The sequence below is a fragment of the Polyodon spathula genome, chromosome 3 (assembly GCF_017654505.1).
Source record: "Polyodon spathula isolate WHYD16114869_AA chromosome 3, ASM1765450v1, whole genome shotgun sequence".
Classification (NCBI taxonomy): Eukaryota; Metazoa; Chordata; class Actinopteri; order Acipenseriformes; family Polyodontidae; genus Polyodon; species Polyodon spathula.
The window spans coordinates 66,648,374-66,673,632 of NC_054536.1; the positions used below are offsets into that span (position 1 = coordinate 66,648,374).

The following is a 25,259-nucleotide window of genomic DNA, read 5'->3' on the forward strand; positions in this document are numbered from 1 at the left end:
GCCAGAAGCATCTGAAGCATCCCAGCAAATGTGTTTTTGGCAGATTGTGAATTAAACTGCGGGAGGGAAAGGCCAGGGACAAAAGAGTCAGTATCTGTAATATTCAACAGCATACCCTGGGATATTAATCAGAATGAAAATAGGAGAAGCAACAACCTTTCAAGTTGTAACATATTGAAAATAACCTTTTTGGTTTATAGCAGTGGTCCTCAAAGTAATTTTGGTACCGGCATAAACTGATCTTACTTGGCTGTTTGCGGGCACGCTGGCTATTGCATAGGTTCTTATCTTACACAGTGCCTTCTTGCGACATGTAATTTTTTTTGTTTGTTTGTTTTTTGCATTTTAATGAGGTTATTCTTGGCTCACTCTAAGGCCAAGTCTCAGGTAGTAATTGTGTGTGCTGCGCTTATTCTTTAAATAATTTACATAAACTACGCAATGCAAATATTTGTAAATAGCATGTTTACACAGATAACCATGAATAAAAGTGTAGATAGCATCTTGCTTTGTTTCATTTTAACAAATTTGTCAACACTACTCTGTTTTAAAGATCGCTCATCTGCAGTACAATTATTCAGAGAAAGTGGATTTGTAACTAAATATACTACGGTGTTTCCCTTTTCTGGTGAAATAAAAAAATATAGAGATAGAAAATTAAATTCTAAATTAAACTTTTCTCAATAAGAGTCGGTGAAATTCAGTGCTTACCCGGCATATTAACAGCCCGTCTCTACTCACGAATGATTGGACAGCTGTCAGATCTTTCACTTTCCCATTGGACCGTGAACAGCCTCTGCTTGCTTATGATTGGACAGCTCCGTAAAACTTGGCAGATATTTGACTCTCCTATTGGTTAAACTTAGTTGGTACCTGCACCTGAAACAGACACAGTTTATGTCCCACCCAGATAACTTATGATTGGGCTACTGCAGAGACAATGCAGATATTCAAGTGGTTGATCATATCGCAAAAATGTTGCCTACGTACAAGCACAGCATAAGCGAGCAGCACTATCAAGAGATTGCTGTGGTAGTTTTGTTGGAAAACGTGTTTTAAAGCATTCTTTATTTTCCCACACTACAACCCGCCAGAAATGTGTTCACGACCTATAATTTAAGAACAGCTGCGGCGGGGGTACAACTTTAAGGACCACTGGTTTATAGAATGTAACTTAGTTATAATCCTCCTAGAAATAGAAATGTATCTTCATTAAACATATTGCTTTGCAATAAAAGGACAAAAGGCTGAATTTGTTTTGTTTTTTTCCTATTGTACATGAATCTATCTGTTGATGATAATTAAGCTTTTAGTTTCCATGGTGCCAGTAAAAACCACTAACCAATTTCCCTGCTATAGTTTGAAAATGATTGTTTTTGTTTGAAAGACCTTATCTGATGATGGTTATGAGTAATGATATTGATATGTGGATTACGTTGACTGAGTTTACTCTCAATTAAAGTGACATATTTAACAAGCATCTCATAAATTAGGAAGCTGCTTATGTCTACTTTAATTTTCCTATGTCTGGTACATTCAGTTAATGCTGTCAGTCATGATGAATTTAGCATTACACACATTCCATCCATATGAATTGTCCATTTGATTTCCACAAATCCCACATCCTCAGGTGTAAACTATGGTGGATGTTTGAAGTTAATGATCAACAGTCCACCAAAAACCTTGTAAATAGTCAGTATCTACTTTAATCTTTGCCTTGTTTTTCTGTAGTTGGGAGTGGTTAAAGATTTATACTGTGACACCCTTGTCAATGCAGTCAAAACAGGCTTTGCATATATTTTACTGCAGGTGCTAGTTGTTCCTCCATTCAGGTATGCAGAATACAGAGGTTGGAGTTTTTTTTGTTTTGTTTTTTTAAATAAAAACAACAGTGTAAATGTACAGAGAATTCCAAGAAAAATAGTTTCGAAAGTCATAAATAGACGACATGTTGTCACATAGCTTAATTATGACTTTTTGGTGTAGATCACTTTATTAAGCATTTCAAATATCCATGAATGCGGAAACAGTAGTTTGTTTATATATTATCTAAATATATATAATAATATATATATATAATTTTTAATGCTAATTCGGAAGGATCTCATGTATTTAGGTCCTGTGAAAACAAATGGTAAATTAAATATGTATTATCATCATCATAGAAAATCTCTAAAGTGTGGATTTCTAAATTGTGCTTTAAACAAATGATTATTTTTCTTAAGTTTTGATTTCAGCTTATAAAAGGGTCTGAGTCACCAATACATTTTAAACAGGGATTATTAAAGCCATTATCTGCAGCAATAAGAGTCCACTACCAGAAGAGTATACATGCAGGGACTTGACTAATAATGCTGGAACTACAGTAGCACCATGGCATGAAGAAATCATGTATGCTATGTGCACTCCATAATAACTAATGGCTCTGGTTATATGCAGGGACAAGTAGATGCTATTTTGCTGTAGATCCCTAAATTATGTTGATTTTATATCCATACCCGTGGTTGGATGTTGACATTCTGATCCTGGGACCATAACTCCTATAGAATGTAATTTATTAGTGTTTTAGCCTTGGTTTATTTTAACTATGAACATGATAACCCTAATTTTATAGATATACACACGACCGCCAGCAGTTGTAGATTCATCTAGCGTGAATGCTGGAACCCTGACCCTGGTTAACCCATGCAGTAGTCCGCAATCTCCAGTTCTCTCCAGCGGGATTCCAGACCTCTATAGCGCTGAGTCTCATGGCCTTGCAGCAGTCTCGAGCCATCTCCCGCGGATGTTTTGGACACTGTCAGGGCCCGCCCACCTGCTGATTTGAGGACCAGCACAGCCAATCACTTGCTGCCCTTTCCCTCAACCAAGCCTAGCAGGCAGAAAGTCTCATGAAGTATGCATTGCCTTCATGAAGTATTTATCAGATTATTACAATGCAAAAAATGAGAAACCTCCAGTATGGGTGTTTTTAAAAGCACAATTATTTTCTATATTTTTCCATTTTCACCTGCTTTCTTCCCTCAGTGGTTGTCTTCTGTCACTCACTCTCATTATTGGTTAATTTGTGTTACCTATTTTCAGTAGGATATATTCAGTTATGGATATTTTTGTTTGTCGAAAATATTCATAAAATTCCAGGGGGTGGTAAAAGTACGCAATGCTTTATGTTTGTTCTTAGTGTGTTGTTTTTAAAACAACCATTAGTAATATACTGTGAAGTAGATGTTGATGTACTACATTGTCTAATCATTTTGTGTGAATGGGTTGCATAGTAGTGTTAACTTTATTTTCTGAGATTGGCATGCAGGTTAAAGTAAGTTGTGCTTATACAGTTAATGGTACTAAAACAACTGTATAAGCACAACCTCAGCAAAATCAGTTGGACTGACTGGTGTCTTTGGTGAATGCCCACCTATCCCAGAGTCCTCAATTAAGGCTTAAATGTTTGCCAAGTTAATCAGAAAATGCTCTGCTACGCCACTGAATGATGCTTTGTCTTTGGTTGCCAAATAAAGGTAGGTAGCCAAGACTAATCAGATGTTCCCCTTTTTACCCCTTCAACTGTTCAATATACAGTGCTATCCATTTTCATGTTATAAGTTGATATGGCTGGCATTTTCAACACAAAGAGAGGACCTTGCTAAGGTCCCAAAACTGCTTAATATGCGCAGGCCATTTGGTCGGTATATATTTTTTTTCTTGAAATGTTATTTATTTTTCTCTAGCTCAAGGTAGCTCACAGCTACCATTGTAAATCATAAAACAAAGCCCGCATCTGCTCTTTCCTATGAATCTGTATTTATCAGTAAGCGCTGTCTCGTCTCTTTTGTATTGTAGAACAGCGATTGTCATACCAGCCTTAATAAAAAAAAAAAAAAAAAAAACAACTGCTACAAGAACAGCAGCAATTACTACTAATGCCACTACCACTGTACTACTAGCAGTCACATCTGTTTGCTTATAATGGTATTCCAATAAGAGTAATTTTTATATAAAACAGTTCTGGTCTGGTGAAAGATGTGCAGATTTATAAATATGGATTTAATTTATTTGCTCGTTTATATATAGATTCAAAGAGCAGGTGGCAATTTCAATTTAGGTGTAAAATTGTATAAGAAACTACACTAAGCTACACTATTTAAAAAGTAAAATTAAGCTACTTATTAGTTTATTAAGGGTTCAGTTAAGTAAGGGCAGTGGTCCCCCAGGACCAGGATTGAGAATCACTGCTGTAGATACTTTAATGCTGGCTTAGGGGAATGCATTAACTACAACCTTACATTTTAACTGTAATGTTACTTGTAACTACTGTACAAAAACTTGGTCTTACAATAAAAACAACTGTTATTTTGCTTTATTGACTCATACGTAATTAATAGTTTATCTACAGATCAAATTGAATTACTTTTTTACATGCTGCTGATTTCCTTTTTTGTAAAGGCGAATAGGAAATGTGCGATCTTGATTCCTGTGGACCCGTCCATTAAACTTGCCCAGAAGCGGTGTTAGTGTTTGGTTGATTGATGACACTTTAAGGTGGTTCCTGTGTTGAGCATTGGCTCTTAAGGGTTTAGCTAAATTATCTAGTGATACAGTGCAGGAAATGAAAAATCTCTAGTGTGATAATGGGCAGTCTGCTGTAAATAGATTTAAATATTAATAAATTAGTGTAGTTATCATGGCATCAAAAACCTAAAAGTACCTCCTCTGTTTGATGTTTGATTTTATCAACCTTGGTGAGCAAATAACCCTATACTACTACTAGTAATCTAAATATTTTCCGGTTTACATCTGCCACTGTTTAGATCAATTGAATAGCCCCCGTTGAGTTGTGATGTGTCCCACACAGTTTAGCAGTCACTGGCTGCCAGGTGAATATAGGGAAATTGAAAGCACATTGAAGCCATTGTTGGCACCAATAAGATTCAGAAATAGACTGTCAAAGTTAATGAACCAACCACTGTCTATTTTCTAGCAGATCATCTTAGAAGTGATCTGCAAGATTCACTAAATTTTAAGGGAGATTGCGTTGAAATGGTAAGAAAACGGTATTATCTATTTTCAGACATGGAACCTTTTGCACCCCCTTAATTGTTTATCAGGAGAGTCACACGAGTTTCTTAGCGGGGACAGCAAAAACAACGCTACGCCTCTTTAACTTAAGAGTTACTGCTTTCAATATTATACAGGTAATGCACAGTGTAGTGATGGCTTTCCGCATGAGGTATTAATGATGTTATTGTAAGTTTTACATTGTATGTGTGTCTTTTATAGTTTAGTTCTTTCTAGTCATTGTTTAAATTATGTGAATGTGTTTTTATAGTTGTTTTAATGTGCTTACTAATTCAGTTGCTTTAATATGCTTTTATATTAAGGTTCTATACAGTATTCTGTAAGTTTTGAATTATTTCATTTACCATTTCGCAAAACCAGCTACGTGCAGTTTTGCACAGCCTAACATGACTCAAAGTCACAGATGGTCGTCTGAGCTAAACGCCAAAAGGCAGGAAATTAGCAGAGATAGTGTGAGATGGGGGAGGGGAACTGAAAGACAAGATGGATGCACCCTGCTAGGTACAACGTGTTATGCAGCCCCCCCTTTTCCCCCGCAGAAGGAATGTGCAATGATAGAGTGGAAACCCCTATCACTGGACAGAAGTAAAACAAATGTGAGTGGAGTCAACAGTTATTTACAAAGGTATAAATACCCAAAATGGTAAAGTGTTGTCAGTCTTTTCATCTCTTTCGAATTGACTCCATGGATATCCATGCTTTCTGATACAAACGTATGCACTGAGCTGTACTGAGGTCTCGTCCGAAGTCAGTTTAAATCTCTTGCTTATATGATTGTATTGGAGGTATACCTTTCTTGTATATAAAGTGTTTTTGAATCAAAAACCGTTTGTCAGCTTAATCTTTTTCACTACAACAGTATTCACATGATTACAGTTTTTTGTTTTTGTGTAATTAGTTTTTATGCAGGGGGAAAAAACATACTTGATTCAGAAATTATATACATAACAAAAACGCACGGCTATCCCGTCATATTTACAGAAAAATGCCATTTATATATATATATATAATATATATATATATATATATATATATATATATATATATATATATATATATATATATATATATATATATATATAGCTAATAAATCATAATAAAAAATAACACAGGGGAGGAGGAGGAGACCCTGTTCTAAAAATAAACAAAATACATTTAGACAGCAGGGCTTTCCTGCAGCCCTGCTACAGTAGATTATTGTCAAAAAAAAAATTCTATACCTACATTGACAGCAGTAATATCTTTACGTAAGGATAGCATTCACAATAAACAGTAAAATCTCAGGAAAAGGACGATCCTTTGCAATCTTTTAGAAAGTTATTTCTGAAGGAAGAGATGGAAGGTAGCATTTCTTATTTTTAACTGTCTTGTCATTTGGCTGATCTACTGTCTGATAAATGCAGTGTAGAATTGTATAGTTCCTCATTAGGTTCCAAACAACTGTTTGATAACTAAAGCTCCAGTTCTGCTTTAATTCCCCCAGTATTCATCCACTAGATAGGCTGCATAAACTGTGAGAGACCTCCCGGAGAGGATATCATGGGAGACACCAGACCAACAGAAAAACACCTCTGCAAAAAGGCAGCTTTATAATCCCTGCAGTACATTAGCTGTGGCAACTTCTGTTAAAACTCAAATACAAAGGTTATCATTAAAACCACGCTGTTAATGAAATTCCAGGAGCAGTGAAACAGCGGCTGCCGATGCTTTTAATTACTATGCTACAAATATTCTGGTTTTCTTTCACACGGTCAGTGCATCAGCTGTGGAAAATAAAAAAAAAATTGAAAAGAATCATCTTTAAAGGGGAAACAGCTAGAAATAATCAGATAGGCTTGGTAATACTATCAATGCAAAATTGATTAATTCAATTATTTTATGTTGGTGTATAGGATAACATTATGTAAAAAAGAAGGGAAGTTAATAAAGTGAGTAGGTTTTTTAAGTGAAATATGGTCCAATAAATCATTATGAAAGTTAAACATGCAGTATTTCATCTCTTCTGACATTCCCGTACTGTAGCTGCAGCTGTGAATACACTTTGACATCTCCATTTAGGTCTACCTCCCTGTCAAGGAAACTTGCTCTGTAATATTAAATATTCACACACACACTCACACATCTACTATAATTTTAATTTAAGCTCTCTATATGTGCCTTTCAACCTTACTGTTAATTTGACTTTGAAAGTACCTATTAGACTGCACAAGTTATTTTCCAACTAAAACTGATACATTAGTCTTGTCTTGTGGTGTTTCCACCCTCCATTGCTCCATGGGGTACCATATAGCAAACTGTTATGTTTAACCTACAATGTGTTGCTGCATTATTAGAAACATTCAACATATTTGGCTTGCTTTCTTCCATGTGAAATAGGATACAGAATGTTAATGAGGTCAGTGCTCCAGATAACCGTCGTAATTCCCGACTGAAAAACAGCCATTTATACCCCCAAAGAAATATTGAGGATTTGTTTTACACGCGTGGAAAAAAAAAACAGATACGACCGTTGTCACTTTAATGGTGGTACAGAAAGCAAGTATTTAGTTCCTCTGTGACTGCCAGAAGCTTCTACTGGTGCACTCGATAATGACCAGTTCATGCCACAACCAATAACTGTTTGGTTTTCAGAACTTGATTGGGATTCAGTAGGTGATATTCAGTGCTGCTAAGTGAGTCTTATAAATGCATACTTACTGAAAGAGTTAAAGTACAGTCGTGTTTGGTGTAGTTGTGGATGAGACGACAGATTTGGCAGTTCAGGAAAATATGGTTGTTTACTTGCGCTATGTATGTTATGGAGAAGCTGGTGAGTTTAGGCTCAGGTGGTGCAAGTGTGATAAAGAGCAGAGAAAATGGATTCAACTTAAAAGGCATTTCACCCCTTTTCATGTGCATTTCCACTGCTTAGTACACATACTTGCTTTGAAATGAGCAATAAAGGTATTATTATTATTATTATAATAATGTCAATAATTCTGCCTTTTCAGCACCAACACTGGAAACCCAGCACTATGTTGTTGTCAGAAGTGGAGGCAAGGCAGGTACCCTGGCAAGTACTTGGAAGCTGGTAGGGGAGAGTGTAGAAATGCAAAACTACACTTGCCCAAATAATTGGCATAGGCAAAACTGGATTTGCCCAGCATCGATGTTGAAGCTTTGTAGGAAACTTGACTTGCCCAAATTAATGTCATGGGCAAACCAGATTCATCCAGCATCGATTTTAAAGCGTTGGACGAAACTAGACTGGCCTGGGCTAGTCCCGAAATGTAGTGAAAACTGTTTAAAAAAAAAAAAAAAAAAACAAGGTCGAGTGCCAAAAAAAAGTGTTACTTCGGGATACGCCCAGAAGCCCTTGGCGAAACTAGATTGGCCCGGGCAAAACTAGACTCACCAGACCACCGGGTTTCGCCCTTAACGTACACACACACACACACACACATTTTTATATATATATATATATATATATATATATATATATATATATATATATATATATATATATAAAGTACTGTGCAAGAGTTTTAGGCAGGTGTGAAAAAATGCTGTAAAGTAAGAACGCTTTCAAAAATAGACATGTTAATGGATTATATTTATCAATTAACAAAATGCAAAGTGAGTGAACAGAAGAAAAATCTACATCAAATCAATATTTGGTGTGACCACCCTTTGCATTAAAAACTGCATCAGTTCTTCTAGGTACGCTTGCACACAGTTTTTGAAGGAACTCTGCAGGTAGGTTCGCCCAAATATCTTGGAGAACTAACCACAGTCCTTCTGTGGATTTAGGCAGACTCAGTTGCTTCTCTCTCTTCATGTAATCCCAGACAGGCTCGATGATGTTGAGATCAGGGCTCTGTGGGGGCCATACCATCACTTCCAGGACTCCTTGTTCTTCTTTACGCTGAAGATAGTTCTTAATGACTTTCGCTGTATGTTTGGGGTCGTTGTCATGCTGCAGAATAAATTTGGGGCCAATCAGATGCCTCCCTGTTAGTATTGTATGTTGGATAAGTATTTGCCTGTACTTCTCAGCATAGAGGAGACCATTAATTCTGACCAAATCCCCAACTCCATTTGCAGAAATGCAGCCCCAAACTTGCAAGGAACCTCCACCATGCTTCACTGTTGCCTGCAGACACTCATTCGTGTACCGCTGTCCAGTCCTTATTTGAACAAACTGCCTTCTGCTATAGCCAAATATTTCAAATTTTGACTCGTCTGTCCAGAGCACCTGCTGCCATTTTTCTGCACCCCAGTTCCTGTGTTTTTATGCATAGTTGAGTCGCTTGGCCTTGTTTCCACGTCGGAGGTATGGCTTTTTGGCCGCAAGTCTCCATGAAGGCCACTTCTGACCAGTCTTCTCTGGACAGTAGATGGGTGTACCAGGGTCCCACTGTTTTCTGCCAATTCTGAACTGATGGCACTGCTGGACATCTTCCGATTGCAAAGGAAAGTAGGCATGATGTGTCTTTCATCTGCTGCAGTAAGTTTCCTTGGCCGACCACTGCGTCTACGGTCCTCAACGTTGCCCGTTTCTTTGTGCTTCTTCAAAAGAGCTTGGACAGCACATCTGGAAACCCCTGTCTGCCTTGAAATTTCTGCCTGGGAGAGACCTTGCTGATGCAGTATAACTACCTTGTGTCTTGTTGCTGTGCTCAGTCTTGCCATGGTGTATGACTTTTGACAGTAAACTGTCTTCAGCAACCTCACCTTGTTAGCTGAGTTTGGCTGTTCCTCACCCAGTTTTATTCCTCCTACACAGCTGTTTCTGTTTCAGTTAATGATTGTGTTTCAACCTACATATTGAATTGATGATCATTAGCACCTGTTTGGTATAATTGTTTAATCATACACCTGATGCCTACAAAATCCCTGACTTTGTGCAAGTGTACCTAGAAGAATTGATGCTGTTTTGAAGGCAAAGGGTGGTCACACCAAATATGGATTTGATTTAGATTTTTCTTCTGTTCACTCACTTTGCATTTAGTTAATTGATAAATATAATCTATTAACATGTCTATTTTTGAAAGCATTCTTACTTTACAGCATTTTTTCACACCTGCCTAAAACTTTTGCACAGTACTGTGTGTGTGTGTGTGTGTGTGTGTGGTATATATATATATATATATATATATATATATATATATATATATATATATATATATATATAATGTGTGTGTGTTTATAACATGAAAAAAATTAGTTGACATGAATGACACTTTCATTGAACATACATACTTTTGCACACATAACTTAACGTGCGCGCGCGCGCGCACACACACACACACACACCCACACACCCACACACACACACACACGGACCACCATGCTGTTAGCTGTTAGTGAAGCCTCCCTTCCCGGCCCAGGACTTTGACCTGGACTGCTGGGTTTTTAAGGGGGGAGGTGGCCGTTGAGGCAATTTGTTTGTGTTGTATGTTACATGTAGTGTGTTAATGTTGGTGTATAGTCATTGGTACACAGGATATAAATGGGTCTGTGTAACACAAGTGTTTAAAATGTATATTTGTATTTAGGCAAGAGGATTGCACAGCACTTCATGTGCAGGTAAAATGTAATAATATGTGAGCACAGGGAATTGCACTTTTATTAATTCACGTGCAGTTGTACCGAGATGGGATTAGAGATGGAGGTAATAAGAATAGTTAATAGTTAAAATACGAGCTTACCCTGTTTTGTCTATATAGTCCGTTTTATTTGTCTTTTTTGTTTTGGCTGCGAGTGCCGTGTCCTGTGTCTTGTTTGTCTTTCAGCCTTTTATTTTCTGTGTGTTTTGTTATTAAATACTGAGCAGGAACAATCGCTCAGCTGCACCAAACCTCTCTCTGTTGTTTATTTCCTGGTTCTGGTCTGATGTCACCCACTGCAGCTGTCTTTGTGACAGTTACACATAAATAAAATACATTTCATTTTCATAAAAGTTTGCAATATAAACACTGTGTGAGACTCGAATCCAAGACATGGGTCCAATGCAGCTTGCAGTGCAGACACCCTTGCTTTCATGCCACATGTGTTGTCCTTCCATTTCGCAACATGCAAGTAGTAAAGCAGTAAAGTTACAGATTTTAACAAGTAACGGGACGATCAAGATTTTGTAAGTAATGATTATGTATTATCCTGATTTGTATTTAAAGCTTTCATCTGATTTTGCAAACTACCATAAGCTTGATCTGTTGTTATAGTATATGGTATAATGTTTTCATGTTTAGGAAGTAGTACTCGGGGAGACAGTGTTGAATTCTCAAAATGTTTGTTTTATTTGAAACTAAAGAGAATTCCTGTCAGAGGCTGGAATTCACGGCACCAAAATAATAACCCTGTGTTTTAGTCTTGGCACTTTCACTGCATATTCTTTCTGTTCACAGTTCACACGCTTGCTCAGTCACATCCACAGTTTCTCATTCAAGTTCAGCATTGGTCTGTCTCCAGTCCCCAGGTCATGCACTCCCTTATGTAACCTCCCGTTGCTTCCCTCTTGTGTCCTGGCTCAACATCATCCAGTCACATCCATGCTCTGCAACCCCCGAAAACAGCAACACACATTCTCTCCACTCAATCACTCACTCCCCCTTCCCATGCGAAGTAACAGCATGACCCGTTCCCCTTACAATACATGTAACATAAAAGACAGGCGAGATAAACTGAACAGACAACAAGTCTTGCAACAAAGCAGTTGTCTGGGTCGTTACAATATATTTTTTTATTTGAAAGTGAAGATATATGAAAGCATGACAACCTTTATGTTTAACAGTCTTCAACAATTGAACAAGAACTGATGAGTATTTATTTTCGTTTAGTTTCATACAGTATTAAATGGCAGTGTTTATATGATAGTGAAAAAGAAATAAATAAATGTCTGTTGATTTTATGTATTAATTTATTTAATATTTATTCATGTTTTACTTTTACCAAATACATAGGCTATATCCTTCAGCATACCTAATTCTCAGAACAATTACATTCCTTTTTGTAACGTGGAGACCACAAAGCGTTACTCTCCTCAACTAGTATCGAGAGGAACCGTACTTCCTTGCACCAATAGGGACCACAATGAGACACAATTACACTGACAGGAATACAAACTTTGACTCGAAAAATCTCCAAAATATAAGTCCCATGAATTCTCAGCAGGCTGACTTCATCTTTCAAAATACTGCCGAGACAGAGAATACCATCAACTGTTTATGTCCTGCCTTTGCTCACTCATGACTGGACATCTGCATAACAAGGGGCAGATCTTTGACTCTTCCCATTGGTTAAATTTACTCAAGACGTTCAGCCGAGAATACCTTCAACTGTTTATATCCCGCCTCCGCTCACCTAGTATTGGACTGCTGCAGAGAGAATGCGGGTCTTATATTGGTTGATTTTATTTTATATAAAAAAAATTAAATTTGGCACAATTTTAAATAGTTAAAAAAAAAAAAAAAAAAAATGGACTGCGATCATCTCTTTAGTTGATTAATCGGTCTAATTTAATATGTTAAATAGTAACAGCCCTAATTGTTATGTAAAATATATATGTATATAAAAGCATCACCCCCTTGTCCCTAATCATTCAACAAGCACATTTACAGTTATTAAAGGAATAAAAGTATGCATATAAATTAAAAAAAAAAACATAATTTCCTACTTTGTACATTTGATTATTACATTATATGTCAGTCTACAATGCAGATTTAGAAGTACAAAGACAAATATTAATCATTCAGTGTCTCTTCCTACATACAATACATTCTAACTGTAATAAACTTTGTCACCATCGCACTAACATAATGAATAAAAAAGAAGCACGGTATAAAACAAATAGTTACCGTTTTCACAGATTAAAGAATTAATATACTGTATATGGTAAAATATAGAGATTAAATAAACATTTCTAAAGTTTAGAATATCACAAACTTAATAACTTGCATGCATTGATGTTTTTGTTGTCCTTTCAAATGGAAAATGCAAATAGAACATTTTTGTTGGGCTGGAAAAAATAATTCCATGCAGGAGATGTGGGAACGTGAGTCAGAGAGAGTGAATGCTGCAACACCAATCAGAGCCACTCTTCAAAGGAAACAGCCTATCAATCTCTATACAAAGTTTGGTGCAGTTTAATGGCGAATAATGCAGTTGCGTAGCTAAGAAGGGGCGCATAGCGCAAAATTGAACAGGGCCGATGAGACTACCCAAAGACCACTAGGGAATTTTGTGTTCTGCTTTTTCATGCGACCGTCAGGAGTTCCCATTGAACTAGAATGAAAGCACATCAAACACTTCATAACTTGTACTGACCAAAAATACACCACTTTGACCTCCTTATACAATGTCCATAAGCAGAATGCAATGCATGAGTCACTAGCTTTATGAAATTGATATTTTGTTTTTTAAATGGGTGAATAAAATAAACTGAGTGCAACGGATTTAAGTGAGTGCAAGCATTATTTAAGCGATATTACCCATCGATGAAGGCTCTACCCTGTGTTAGTTGACCGCAAGTTGATTGTTATTCTACTGCGGTAGAGCTGTGGTTTATTATGTTGTTGTTGTTGAGCAAGTGTATTTGACAAAGGTGGTATTCATGCAGGTTAAACAAAAACGTGTGAAGGAGAAGAAACATGTTCAACATAAATGTATATGAATGCTTATTGTAAATGGCATGAATGTTAAATAAGTTTATTTTTGTATAAAATCATTCAAGGTGTAACTATTTATTGAATAATTGATCCTGTTAGGAGTTGGCGGGGCTGGGCTTATTTAACCGTGTTTGTGAGCTTGTCTTGAAAATTTCAGTCATTGCATGTACAACCTGTTAGTCAGTTGTAATTTGTGTGCAGTGTCCCATGCCACAATAGATATTTATGCCTGTGAACACTACCAAGTGGCTGTTTAGTGCATTCTAAAGACCTCTGTGTTCCTGAGAGAATAATGTGAGTGTGGGTGAGGGTAAGCTCGGACCATCACCCTGTTACATGCAGGTACAGGATTGGTTGCTTTTGAGTATCCAGTAACATGGTGCTGAGGTGAGGCAAGTCCAGTGCATAGTAGGAAAGGTAGATAAAGAGATCTACAAGTGCAGTCTAAACAGGCAGTCAGAGTCAGAGCAGCCCTGAAGTTCTCCGGTAGCTGGTTCCACCTTGTATAAAACAATGTGTTTTAAAGGTTGAATTAGCTCAGGAGGGAAAGTAAATGTGATGCATACAGCCTGTCAATGATTATGTCAATTATTTTTGCATGTTCTTTTGTAATGACTTGACATGTTTGCTGACTGCACCATAAATGTGTTTTAACCTTTGCTAGGTTGATGACATGTTAGGGGAAGAGAGTGATAATGAAAGTGAAGGTGGGAAGGAAGAAAAGATGGAAGAGGAGGAAGCAGGAAAGAATCCGCCAAAGGAACAAAATCCTGAAACCCTCGGAACGACAGTAGAGAAGCCTAAAATGTCATCGAGCGAGGAGGGGAACTTGACTGGCAGTACCCCCAGGTAAGTCGCTGCTTCTTCCCAGGTCATGCATAGTTCATTATCTGCTAGGTAAATCGTCCTGAAAGCCCTCCATCACCAACACTAAACTTGTTTGTTTTTTTTTGGTTTTTTTGCCCTACTGCAAAACATATGCTGTGCTCCATAGGATATGCACGTCACCAATTTTTTTCTAAATCACCTACACAAAACATATTTACTTTTGAGTCATTTGAAACCACAGACTTTTGGAATCCCAGAATTTCATTAATGAAATGAATATCATGCTTTTTCATTTAAATATCTTGTTTATGCAACAAATCTTTACATTTTCTACAAATAAGATAACAATAATAATATTGTAGCTACTCAGATTTATTTAAAGGTACCATACTTTTTAAAAGGCAGTTCGGAGTATGCAGTATGGACCACGTCCATTTTGACAGGTGAGCTGGGTATAGAGAAACACATTCTTCATACCCAGTGTTTTGAAAAGTCTCTTTGAAATTTCGCTATTAAAATATTGTCGTCCTGGTCAAAATTTGCATCAAAGTTTACTTTCATGAGTGGTAAAAAATATTGTAGTATAAATGCAGTCTCCCAAAAGCAAACCATAGTATGAAATATATCCAAAATTAGAAGGTATTTGTTTTTTTGTTTTTTTTTGTTTCTTTGTTTTTATGCACATATTTCCTATAATAGTCGCAGGTGCTCTGTGAACTGCTGGCACAATTACAGTACTTTTACACTTCAGTAGGCCTGTTGAGCACCAAACCAGAAGTGTTAATGAGGTGGAAAGACTTGTTCCTGGAATAGCATGCAAAAGTGTATACAAAAAAAAGGGAAAAAAATAATAATTTTTAATAATAATAATATTTTTTTTTGGCAGCCCCTGGTTTAACTCTTAGAACACTAAGGACTTGTATACAGGTCAAGGAAAGGTTACATCAATCCTATTGCATGCCACTATTTCAGTATAGGAAAGAACTTCTGAGGCCACTTTTGAATGTAAACATCAGTCTCTATTTCCTACTTTCACCTGAAGAGACCTTTTAAGGTCTTAATTATTGTTTAGTTCGTCCAATAAAAGGTATTGCATCTCCTTCTGTCTATCATCTCTGGACTGACACGGCTACCATTTCATATATCAGTGAGAATAGGAAAGGCAATTTAACTCCCATACTGTTTATTGTTTTCAGTACAGCTAAAGTATTCAAACAGTATTTAAAGACAGGCTAATCTTTCTTTTTTGTTTGTTTTTTTAAAAAGTGACAGGCATTGTCTTTTTTTATGAAGTTTAGAAATAAGTTTGTCTGTACAGTACTTCTGTTACTCTTCTTATTGTTTAAATTTAAGGTTCTAGCCGAGTTATTTCAAAATAGTAGGTGTTCATGGGTCAGTGGTATGTTGTTGGTCAAGTCTCTATTGAAAAGAGATGTAGCTCTCTGTGAAATATTAATTTGCACATCTGCGGTCATAAATCACCTTGGGAATACATTTCTCAACTTTTAGTTCGCCAGGATAAAATATGTTTTCTTATAAACACTTTAGGGTATCTAGATCATACTCCATCCTTCAACAGTTCTCTGGTTGATTGAAATGAGTGTCTGTCTTATTATGGACATCTAAAACAACCATTGTTGTCTGTGGGAGTGTAATCTCGATACTCTCCTGTGTTTTAAAGAGAAATGTTCTCTCTCTGGGCGAACGCCTAAAAAGATCAAAACAATTAGGGTTGTGTTTAAAAAAAAATTGAACAACACAGGATGCAGCATAAGTAAAGAAATATTTCATTATAAGTGAGTTTTAAGTGATCATAATGTGACTCAAACAAACTGAGGTTCATGTCCTTACAGTGGTTGGCTTTTGAATCACAGAACATGGAAATACATTGCACCCAAGCATTGATTAAGCATCACTGAAACCAAGTGTTTTTTAGTATTAATTGCATTATCGGAAATAATGTAATTTAAAAACTAAATCTGTGAAATATATATACACACACAGACACACACAGTATCAGTCAAAAGTTTGAGTACACTTGCTGGAAACTATTATTTTTTTTATGTTTTTTTCATAATTGACAATGTTTTACGTCGTATACTTTTCTGTAAATACTTGAAAATGAAAAGACATTTTACAGTATACAAAACAATACATAAGGAGTATCAAAGCAATGTTCAAGAAAATTGAAAATTGTCTCTAAATCTTAGATTCCTCAAAGTAGCCACCCTAGTAGGGCACTTGTGGGTAGCTTTGCTTTGACTCTTCTGTCCCATACAAGTTCCATGGGATTGAGGTCTGGAGACTGGGCAGGCCAGGTCATTAGATTGAGTTGTCCTTCACTTTCCTTCTTCGCCAGATAGTTCCTTCACAACTTTGAGGTGTGTTTCGGGTCATTATCTTGCTGAAGAATGAAGGACTGCCCAACTAGCCGTAATCCTGATGGAATGGCATGCCTCTGAAGTATGCTATGATAGCCATGCTGGTTGAGCTTGCCATGGACTTGGTAAAGATCACCAGCTCTGTCACCAGCAAAGCAACCCCAGACCATGACACAGCCTCCTCCATGCTTGACAGTGGGAACCACACATGCAGAACTCATGCACTCACCTTCTCTGCATCTTCGGTTGGACCCAAATATTTCAAATTTTGACTCATCGGTCCATAAGACCGACTTCTACTCCTCAAACGTCCAGTTTCTATTTTTTTTGGCCCAGGCAAGTCTCTTCCTCTTATTCTGCACTCTTAACAATGGTTTCTTTGCAGCAATTCCTCCAGTTAGGCCAGCTTCACGCAATCTCCTCTGAACAGTTGATATTGAAACATCTGTACTTCTAGTAGCATTTAGCTGAGCTTGTATTTCAGGGGCAGGTAATCGCCAGTTTCGCAGACTTGTGACTCGAATGAACTTGTTCTCTGATTCTGAAGTCACCCGTGGCCTGCCTGACCTTGTTCGATCCTCATGAGTGCCAGTTTCTTCAGATGATTTGTTGTTCTTAGCCACAGCAGTTACAGACACTTGCAAAGTTCTTGCGATTTGTCTTAAAGATTGACCTTCATTTCTTAAAGTAATTACAACTGTCTTTTTTCTTTGCTTAACTGAGCGTATTTTGCCATTTTGTGCTCATACATTCAGGAATGACAAACTTGTGCCTATGCTATCTATATTTATAGTAATCATGTACCCACATCTGTTAACAATAATTGGTGACAAAGGGTTAATTAGGTAACATGCTAGTTAACTCAGAGAACATCTAACAAAGACACTTTTATACTTAGTCCAGTGTTCTAACACCGTGTTATACACATTTCAGACTTGGGCTTCAGACTGAAATCCCCTTGCTTTGGGTGACCATTGCATTGAAATTGACTAGATTTACATTTTCATTTAAAAATTAAAAATTTGAATGCAGTTCACTTATGATTATCAGCTTATATAAGTACACGTCATATAATGAAATATTAAGTGTTTATAGACAAGTTTATACAGTTAAAAGCATAATTATTAGTTCTTTTTGGACCAAGTGTTCGTCCACATGAGTTTGAAAACTGACCATGATATATATATAGATATATAATATATATAATATATATAATATATATATATATATATATATTAATGTCGACAAACTTTCCACACCTACATTATCCAACATTCATTTTATTTTTATTACATTTTTTATCCCATGAGTGAAACTTAAGCTGTGATGCCCCGTGTCAGCATAAATCAAAATAGCTCAGTCTTGTTCTGAATTTGAATTGTATTTAATTAAAAATAATTGTTTGTCAAGGTTTGTGGTTAAATGTTTGTATAAATGTATATGTTTATAAATACATTTATCTTCTGTCATACTTAAAAGTAATGATAAACAGCTTCATCCTCCACCAGTTCAGCTGTCTCAGTTAGGCTTTCTACAATATAATCCTCATTGTCCTCGAGTGGAGAGCAAGTACCGGTCCTTTCAGAGTTCATGGACTGAAAGGGCTGAGTAATGTTTAAAAGTCCAATCTCTGGTTTTGGAGAAAGACTTGCATGGTTGCTTGCTGGAGGCTGTGTTTGCTCAAAGGTCTTTGGCTGGATGTTATCTTTTTGCCTTGACAAAGGTAATTCTCTCTTCTTCTGGTAATATAAAGAGTATAATACAGTAGCACAGGCTCCAACAGCCAATCCTGCAGCAAAGAACAGGTTCAGTGGATACTTGTTACTCATGCCACAGGTACATCACAAGACCTTCGCTGTGATTCATAAAAAGGATACAAACAAGTTGCTTGGAAAGTCCAGTCTTCCTCAAGGAAGCTCTTTCAAACTATCCAAATAGGATTTGAGAATCACAATGTTCCATTACTAGCTAGAGGCTGTTCAGTTTGTTCTGTCATCCTATTCTCCATGGAGACAGTTATAACAATGATGTCACAACAGTTGCTAAGAGTGGAATTTGTCATTGAAGATGCAGTGAGGTGACTGTGCAGGATTAATGTAAATGTAGTTAAAAACTGCTAATTAAAATGATCCACTAGTGGGAATGTTACCTTTTTTTATTTATTTTTTCTTTTAAATATAGTGTTGATTACATGGTGCTTTATGCATGGTTAATTCACGGAATGTTACATTTTTGCTTCACTATATGTGCATTATAGTGAGGGAGTTATTTTATTTTGTATTTTAGTCAGTGTATTTTGTCTCGCGGCGCCTCCCTCCCCTGTTTATAACTCTCTTCAGTTATAATGCTGATATTGAGTTTTTTTCACCATCTTTAATCATCGTGATTTCTCATCCTTGTTACAGAGACTGACTAAAGTGGTTGCAGAGTGCTTGATTAAACCCACTTTGAAGTAACCTTTTAACATAGATTAACTATCTTAGCATATTTGTCTTTTCACTGCAAATAGCTGCTCTTGTTTGTCAGATTTCATCAGCATAATTTACAGATGCATTCAAAACCACACCATTAGAATTTGTACAAATGTTAATTCCAAAATGTTTTTACTGGCGTAGGAACAGAAAGATAATCAGGTGAGGATTAGTTTGCTATTAAAGCTGTGAGGAAAAGCTGTCATGAAGCCAAACTGTAACCAACACTGTTGCCTAACCTTTATGTGCACTAAAATTCACATTTACAACAAAAGAAAAGAACTCTGACAGTTGCTGTTGGGATGCTGAGTGTTTGCTGCTTAATGAGAGAGGATTTTCTGCGAGTAGTTTTACAGTATTTGACTTGCAATCCATTTCCAAAATGTATTTTGTTTTCGTTTTGACTTTTTTTTTTATCCAAATACAAGTGAAAGGTGCAATTTTGGTGTTAATAGTTTCATCTATTTTGTATGCAGTGAATAACATAGTTACTATAGTTCTTGACACAGCAATTCCCACATTTAACTCTCGATACAGAACAATTCCCACATGATGCAGCTCCATCAGTTGTAACACCGACACACTTTGTCCAGCTCAATCCCATGACTCCAAGTAAATATCCAGCGCACCACATATATCAGCAGCAGTAGTAGAAGCACTAAACAGGTACTTTTCTTGAAAATCATACATTCCCCATATATGCCTCATATAAACCAGCAAGATAGTACAGTTTGATACGTCTGTTGATTTTTCTAATTGTAAAGCAAAACAATCACTTACTGAAAGGCCATCAGTTATTTGCAGTTTGATGTCTTCTGAAATATCACAGATTCTTCTCTGTATTGTTTTGTTAGAAAGAGGGACAGTGTTCAACTTTTTTTAAACAATTCAGTGCACATGTCAATAGCAGAAGGTAAAATGAACTCAGCAATTGTGTGAGTTTTTTACATTTCGCAATGCAACAAGGTAACAGGCACAAAGTGCTTGCTCCTGGACAGTACATACCTGTTTTTTGTTTTTTTTGTGACGTTTCCAAATCTTTGCCTTTTCATTGAAAAAAAATCAAGATTGGAGGTTTTTTTTTTTGCTAAGAATTCAGTGCAGATGACGCACTGCGGCCTGTGTTCACCCTTTCAGTCCTCAATAAATTAAAACCCAAACTTTAAGTAAGCAGGGTCGTTATCTACGATTTTACTTTTCTTAAACTGTGAAGAATTCCTACTATCACTGCCGTGTGCAACAGGACAGTTTAAAAATGTCTCAGTTTTCACAGACTAAAAGACATGCTTTGCTGACTAAAATGTACTGTAATCTCTGCTGCAAGTTTCTAATACAATGATAGAATGTTGCATTTGATTGGCTAATCAGTGGTACAAGCTGCTGTTCAAATAACTATGCACACTGTTAATATGTGGTGTAGCACCAGCAGCATCTATTTAAAAAAATTGTGCAAAATGCTAAAACAATTACCTATTTTCAAAGTATTTTTGCGACCCTTTCACACATTCTTACAGCCAGTGGGTCGAGAAACTCGCCTAGGGAAGTGTGCACTCAATGAAAACAGCTGGAGAGACTAATTCAACAGAGTAACACTGCAAGCTTTTAAAAACGCATTTGTTTGAAATTACTTCTGTCATTTGGAATATGTATTTTATGGAAGGACAAAGATCATGTTGACATTCATGTAACATACTGTTTACTAGGCAGCTACTGTCTGAGACAGACAATACAAAATTGCTGTGTCAGTCATGTTGTGGAGCTCTTGTTATAAACCAAATGTTTCAACAGTAAGTTTCTGATTTTAAGCTTGTTATTTAAAAACAAAAGAGAGAAAAAAAAGAGAAGCTGGATACAATCTAGTATTTGCATCACTGGTTGTGTTTCTTTATTTTCCAAAAAGAAGGTCATCTGCAAACACCCACTAATAAAGAGTGTTACTTACATTTGCAAAAAATGTATTGTTCTAACAGCACACCATTGCTGCATTTTAATTCCACATGGCCATTTCATTAGTTACATATTGAAGTAAAATTGCCAAACTTTCAACAGCAGGGGTTAGTTTCCAGTATAATTTATGATAGATAAAGATGTAACTTTAAAGTAAGAAAAAGCTTTTAGATCCTGAGTAACCTTTGTGCTGCAGTTTCTCTCAGTGTGTGTTCATTAATGCCTTTTCCTAATGTTTAACAAAAGCAGGCAGGAAATTGTTGTCTATAAACTGCTAGCAATACTAATGGAAGGTTGGCTTTTTTTGTTTTTTTTGCTCTGTAATAGGATGTGAGCGGTGCTGGTATAGATCTAAATTGATAGAAAACTGTTGCTAAGGTGGAAGTGGAGTGCCATGGAAACAGGTTGTCAAGTAAACCCAGCAAGATTTCTCCAGTACTTCAACTTTCTGGCCTTTTACTAGCAAGCCTGCTTTTAAAATGGTTTCTGTCTTTGTTTTCTGACATTTTTGACTTAAAAGAATTTGGGCTGTCAAGATTTAAAAAATTAATTGTGATTTAATCTTCTGATTAAAAATTATAATCTTAGTTAATGTTAGCTTTAATCGCATATTTAATTGATACAATTACTGCATATTATATGACTTGCTGGCATATTATAGAACACTTTCTTTGACAAGTCATTCTGTAATCAATTTGTAGGTATGAGCAGTCAGTGTTTTAATGTAATTTAAACCACATTAAAAACTATATATAAACACACACATGTGTACGTTATTATACATGACTGTCATTTCTTTTGGTGATACAGTATTTGTCAGGTTGAAATGAATTAAGTGTTCAGGTCCCAGGTAAAGTATAGACTGCCAGCATTAATATACCAAAAACGTTTTTATTCACTGGTGTGTGTGTCTATATCTATATATATATATATATATATATATATATATATATATATATATATATATATATATATATATACACACAATATATATATATATATATATATATATATATATATATATATATATATATATATATATGACGGTATGTACCTGCAATAGGAGTCGAATTCCACTAATGAGAAGAATATTCTGTCTTAAACAGACAGTGCTACATTCGCTATGATTCTTCTGTTAAATCGCATATCATTGCCTCACATCAGCTGTGACAGACACTTAATGCAAAGTGGAAGGTTTTTTTTTGTTTTTCTGCACACATTTCCCTGACCCTCTGTTACCAGGGGAAGTCAGGAAGCAGTCTACGCAGCACACAAACAAACTAGATGCTGATTAAAGCCTGGTGTATTAATACAAAAATAAGTTTTAAAAAAATTAAACGTCAAGAAATAATCCAAATGTTTAAATACAACTTTCTGCAGTATATTTATATTTAAACATCATGACGAGTTAATGCGAGAAGGTTGGTTTGATTGTCTGCAATGACAGGGTAGGTCCAAAATTTGTTTTATATCCAAATGGAATATAAGGCAGAAATATAATGTAGGCATAATAAGGAACAATGATGCAGCCAACTGAGTTGTAGCTCATGGACTATAACTTTCTATGCAAACGCAGACTGCACTCATTGCGTTGCATGCGCTCGAGTTCTGTATATTAAATGGGTGTCGCAGGGAATGAATTGCGGTATGCTAAAAGGGTCAAGGCAGATAGACATGTGTTAAAAATAATTAATCTCCAAAGAAATGAATGCGTTAATCACAGAAGTGTGATTAATTGACAGCCCTCATAAGAATGAATCCCAAGCTAAAAAAATAATGTATGTATTCTATTTAAAGCATGAGCATGCAGAAGCAAAACTGCATAGAAATGCATACTGGGTTATATTTAAAAAAAAAAAAAAAAAAAAAAAAAGTACTCACTTAAGCTCGGAATCAGTACTTTTCACGTTTATTTTGCAGTGTTTCTTTATTTGAACATTTCGTTTCTTAAACCTTTCCACTTTGGAAGAAAAGACCTGATGCGTTTTTTTGTTCTGTTTTGTTTTTTTCCTATCCAGTTGAGGTTATTGTATAGTATACCAATAAAAACACATATAATAATGTTATTTTGGGTGCAATGTAACAGATGTCGCAGCATGAGACCGGGCTAGCCAAAACCTTAGATCAGTGATCCGCACCTTGCTAATAAGTATGCAGACACAATAAAAATAATTAAGAGTAAATAATACATTCACATGTTCAACTGACTGTTGAAAAAGTCAGTTGAAAATCTTCAGCGAGGTTAAAGTTGTTGGTTTTTTTTTGGTTTTTTTTCAGCTAGTCGGATAAGCCAGTGACAGTTTCTTTAAGTCATAAACCTTAATTCAACTGAATTTAGACCCTGGTCTATTTAGGTTTAATAACATATTTTAATCGGTAACTATATATAGTTAATAAATAGAACCTGATTTGAAGTGGAAAGGTAATGTACTGTACTGAGAGCTACCAAGGTAATAATCTGTAATCAGCATTTTATTACCACTTGAAACATGTCCTTCGTTGCTATTTTAAACATGTTTTAAATTAGAATTGTAGTAACCGTTTCAATGTTATGCAGTTTTCATCTGTTTCAAAGCATTATTTGGGTTTTGCCTTGCAGTACACTCCAGTCTTTATTGAAAAGCCATTCAGGGGTATCTTAAACTAGTGTTCAACAGTCAGTTTCAGTTTTAGACAAAACAAAAATACTTTTAAATCTTTGGTGCCCGTAGCTCTCATCTGTAACACCAACACTCAATTATTAAACACACCTTTATGAAAAGCAAACATTTCAAGCTGCTGTTTAGTCTTTATATTATTGTTGTGTTTTATTCTCTGATGGCATTTAACAGAGACCACATGTAGAGCTGATCTGAGAGTAGCAGAATTATTATAGATTAAAGAAAAATAAATAAATACTCTAAGGCATCAGTCACAGACCCACAAGGCACCGCTCTGGTGTCTCATGAGGTAGCAGTTTTGCTTCAAAAATGGGCTATTTGCATCCCCAAGTGGCTGGATGTGTTCAAGCTCTGCCGCTGGGAGTGCAGGATGTGTCACACAGCTTGGACGGCACCAGTTCGTGTCCAGGCTGTGCAAAGAGGCCGAGCTTTGCTGGGGACCCCAAGGGGGGGGGTGTCATATTGGCTCTGACGCTCCCTGGGTGGGGATGGGAAACCAGCAGGGATTGCTTCTCTTCGAGTAACAGTGAACCCTACTGGCCAGACACAGAGCACATTCAGAGTGGATAAAAAGCAGGGCTGATCTCTGTTCTCTGGGATCGGTAACCTACCCACCTCTGCTCTGGATTGCTCGTGTAAAATCGATTTTGGCTTTAGGCTTTGAGATCAGAGGATGCTCACACCCTCATAAGGTCTGTGCTGTGTGGGGACTCGCTGTGGTGAGGAGGAAAAAAAAACAAACACAATTGGACATACCAAATTGGGGGGCAATAAATAAAAAAGAACAATTGGTCACTCCTAAATTTAAAAAAAAAAAAAAAAAATGGCTATTCTCATGATAGACCTTCTCGATGATTATGTTGTTGACAGGACAAAAAGTTGGAGGAAGTCTGAACAATTTTTTGTTTGCTATGGGGCAAAGTGCCGTGGTCAAGCCCTAAGCAGTGGCTTTCCAAGTGGATAGCAGACATGGTTAGGACTGCCTATGAGCTGGCCAACTATTCCCCTGGAGAAAAGCTAACTGCACCAGGGGCCTTGCAACTTCGTACACTTTATTCCTGGGTGCATCTATGCAATGTGGCGGTGTGGGCTACTCCCCATACCTTCACTGGGTTCTAAATTTTGTGAATCCTCAAAACCCCGGCTTTGGAACTCGAGTGTTAAGGGCAGCTTCTCAGTCGACCCTTACAACACAGGTATAGAGGGGAGTTTCTCAGTCAATTTTTTAGCCCCAGCTACTTGTTACTGGGG

The 25,259-nt window shown here is 36.5% G+C and overlaps 1 protein-coding gene across 2 annotated transcripts in view; it reads left to right on the forward strand.

Annotated features, from left to right (window-relative positions):
• LOC121313332 (RNA polymerase II subunit A C-terminal domain phosphatase-like) overlaps positions 1-25,259 on the forward strand; it is a 143,427-nt gene that overhangs the window by 68,612 nt on the left and 49,556 nt on the right. For both annotated transcript variants that reach the window (XM_041245741.1, XM_041245742.1), the window contains exon 12: positions 14,386-14,570. In XM_041245741.1, the coding sequence (XP_041101675.1) occupies positions 14,386-14,570 (185 nt within the window). The remainder of the gene's footprint in view (positions 1-14,385; positions 14,571-25,259) is intronic.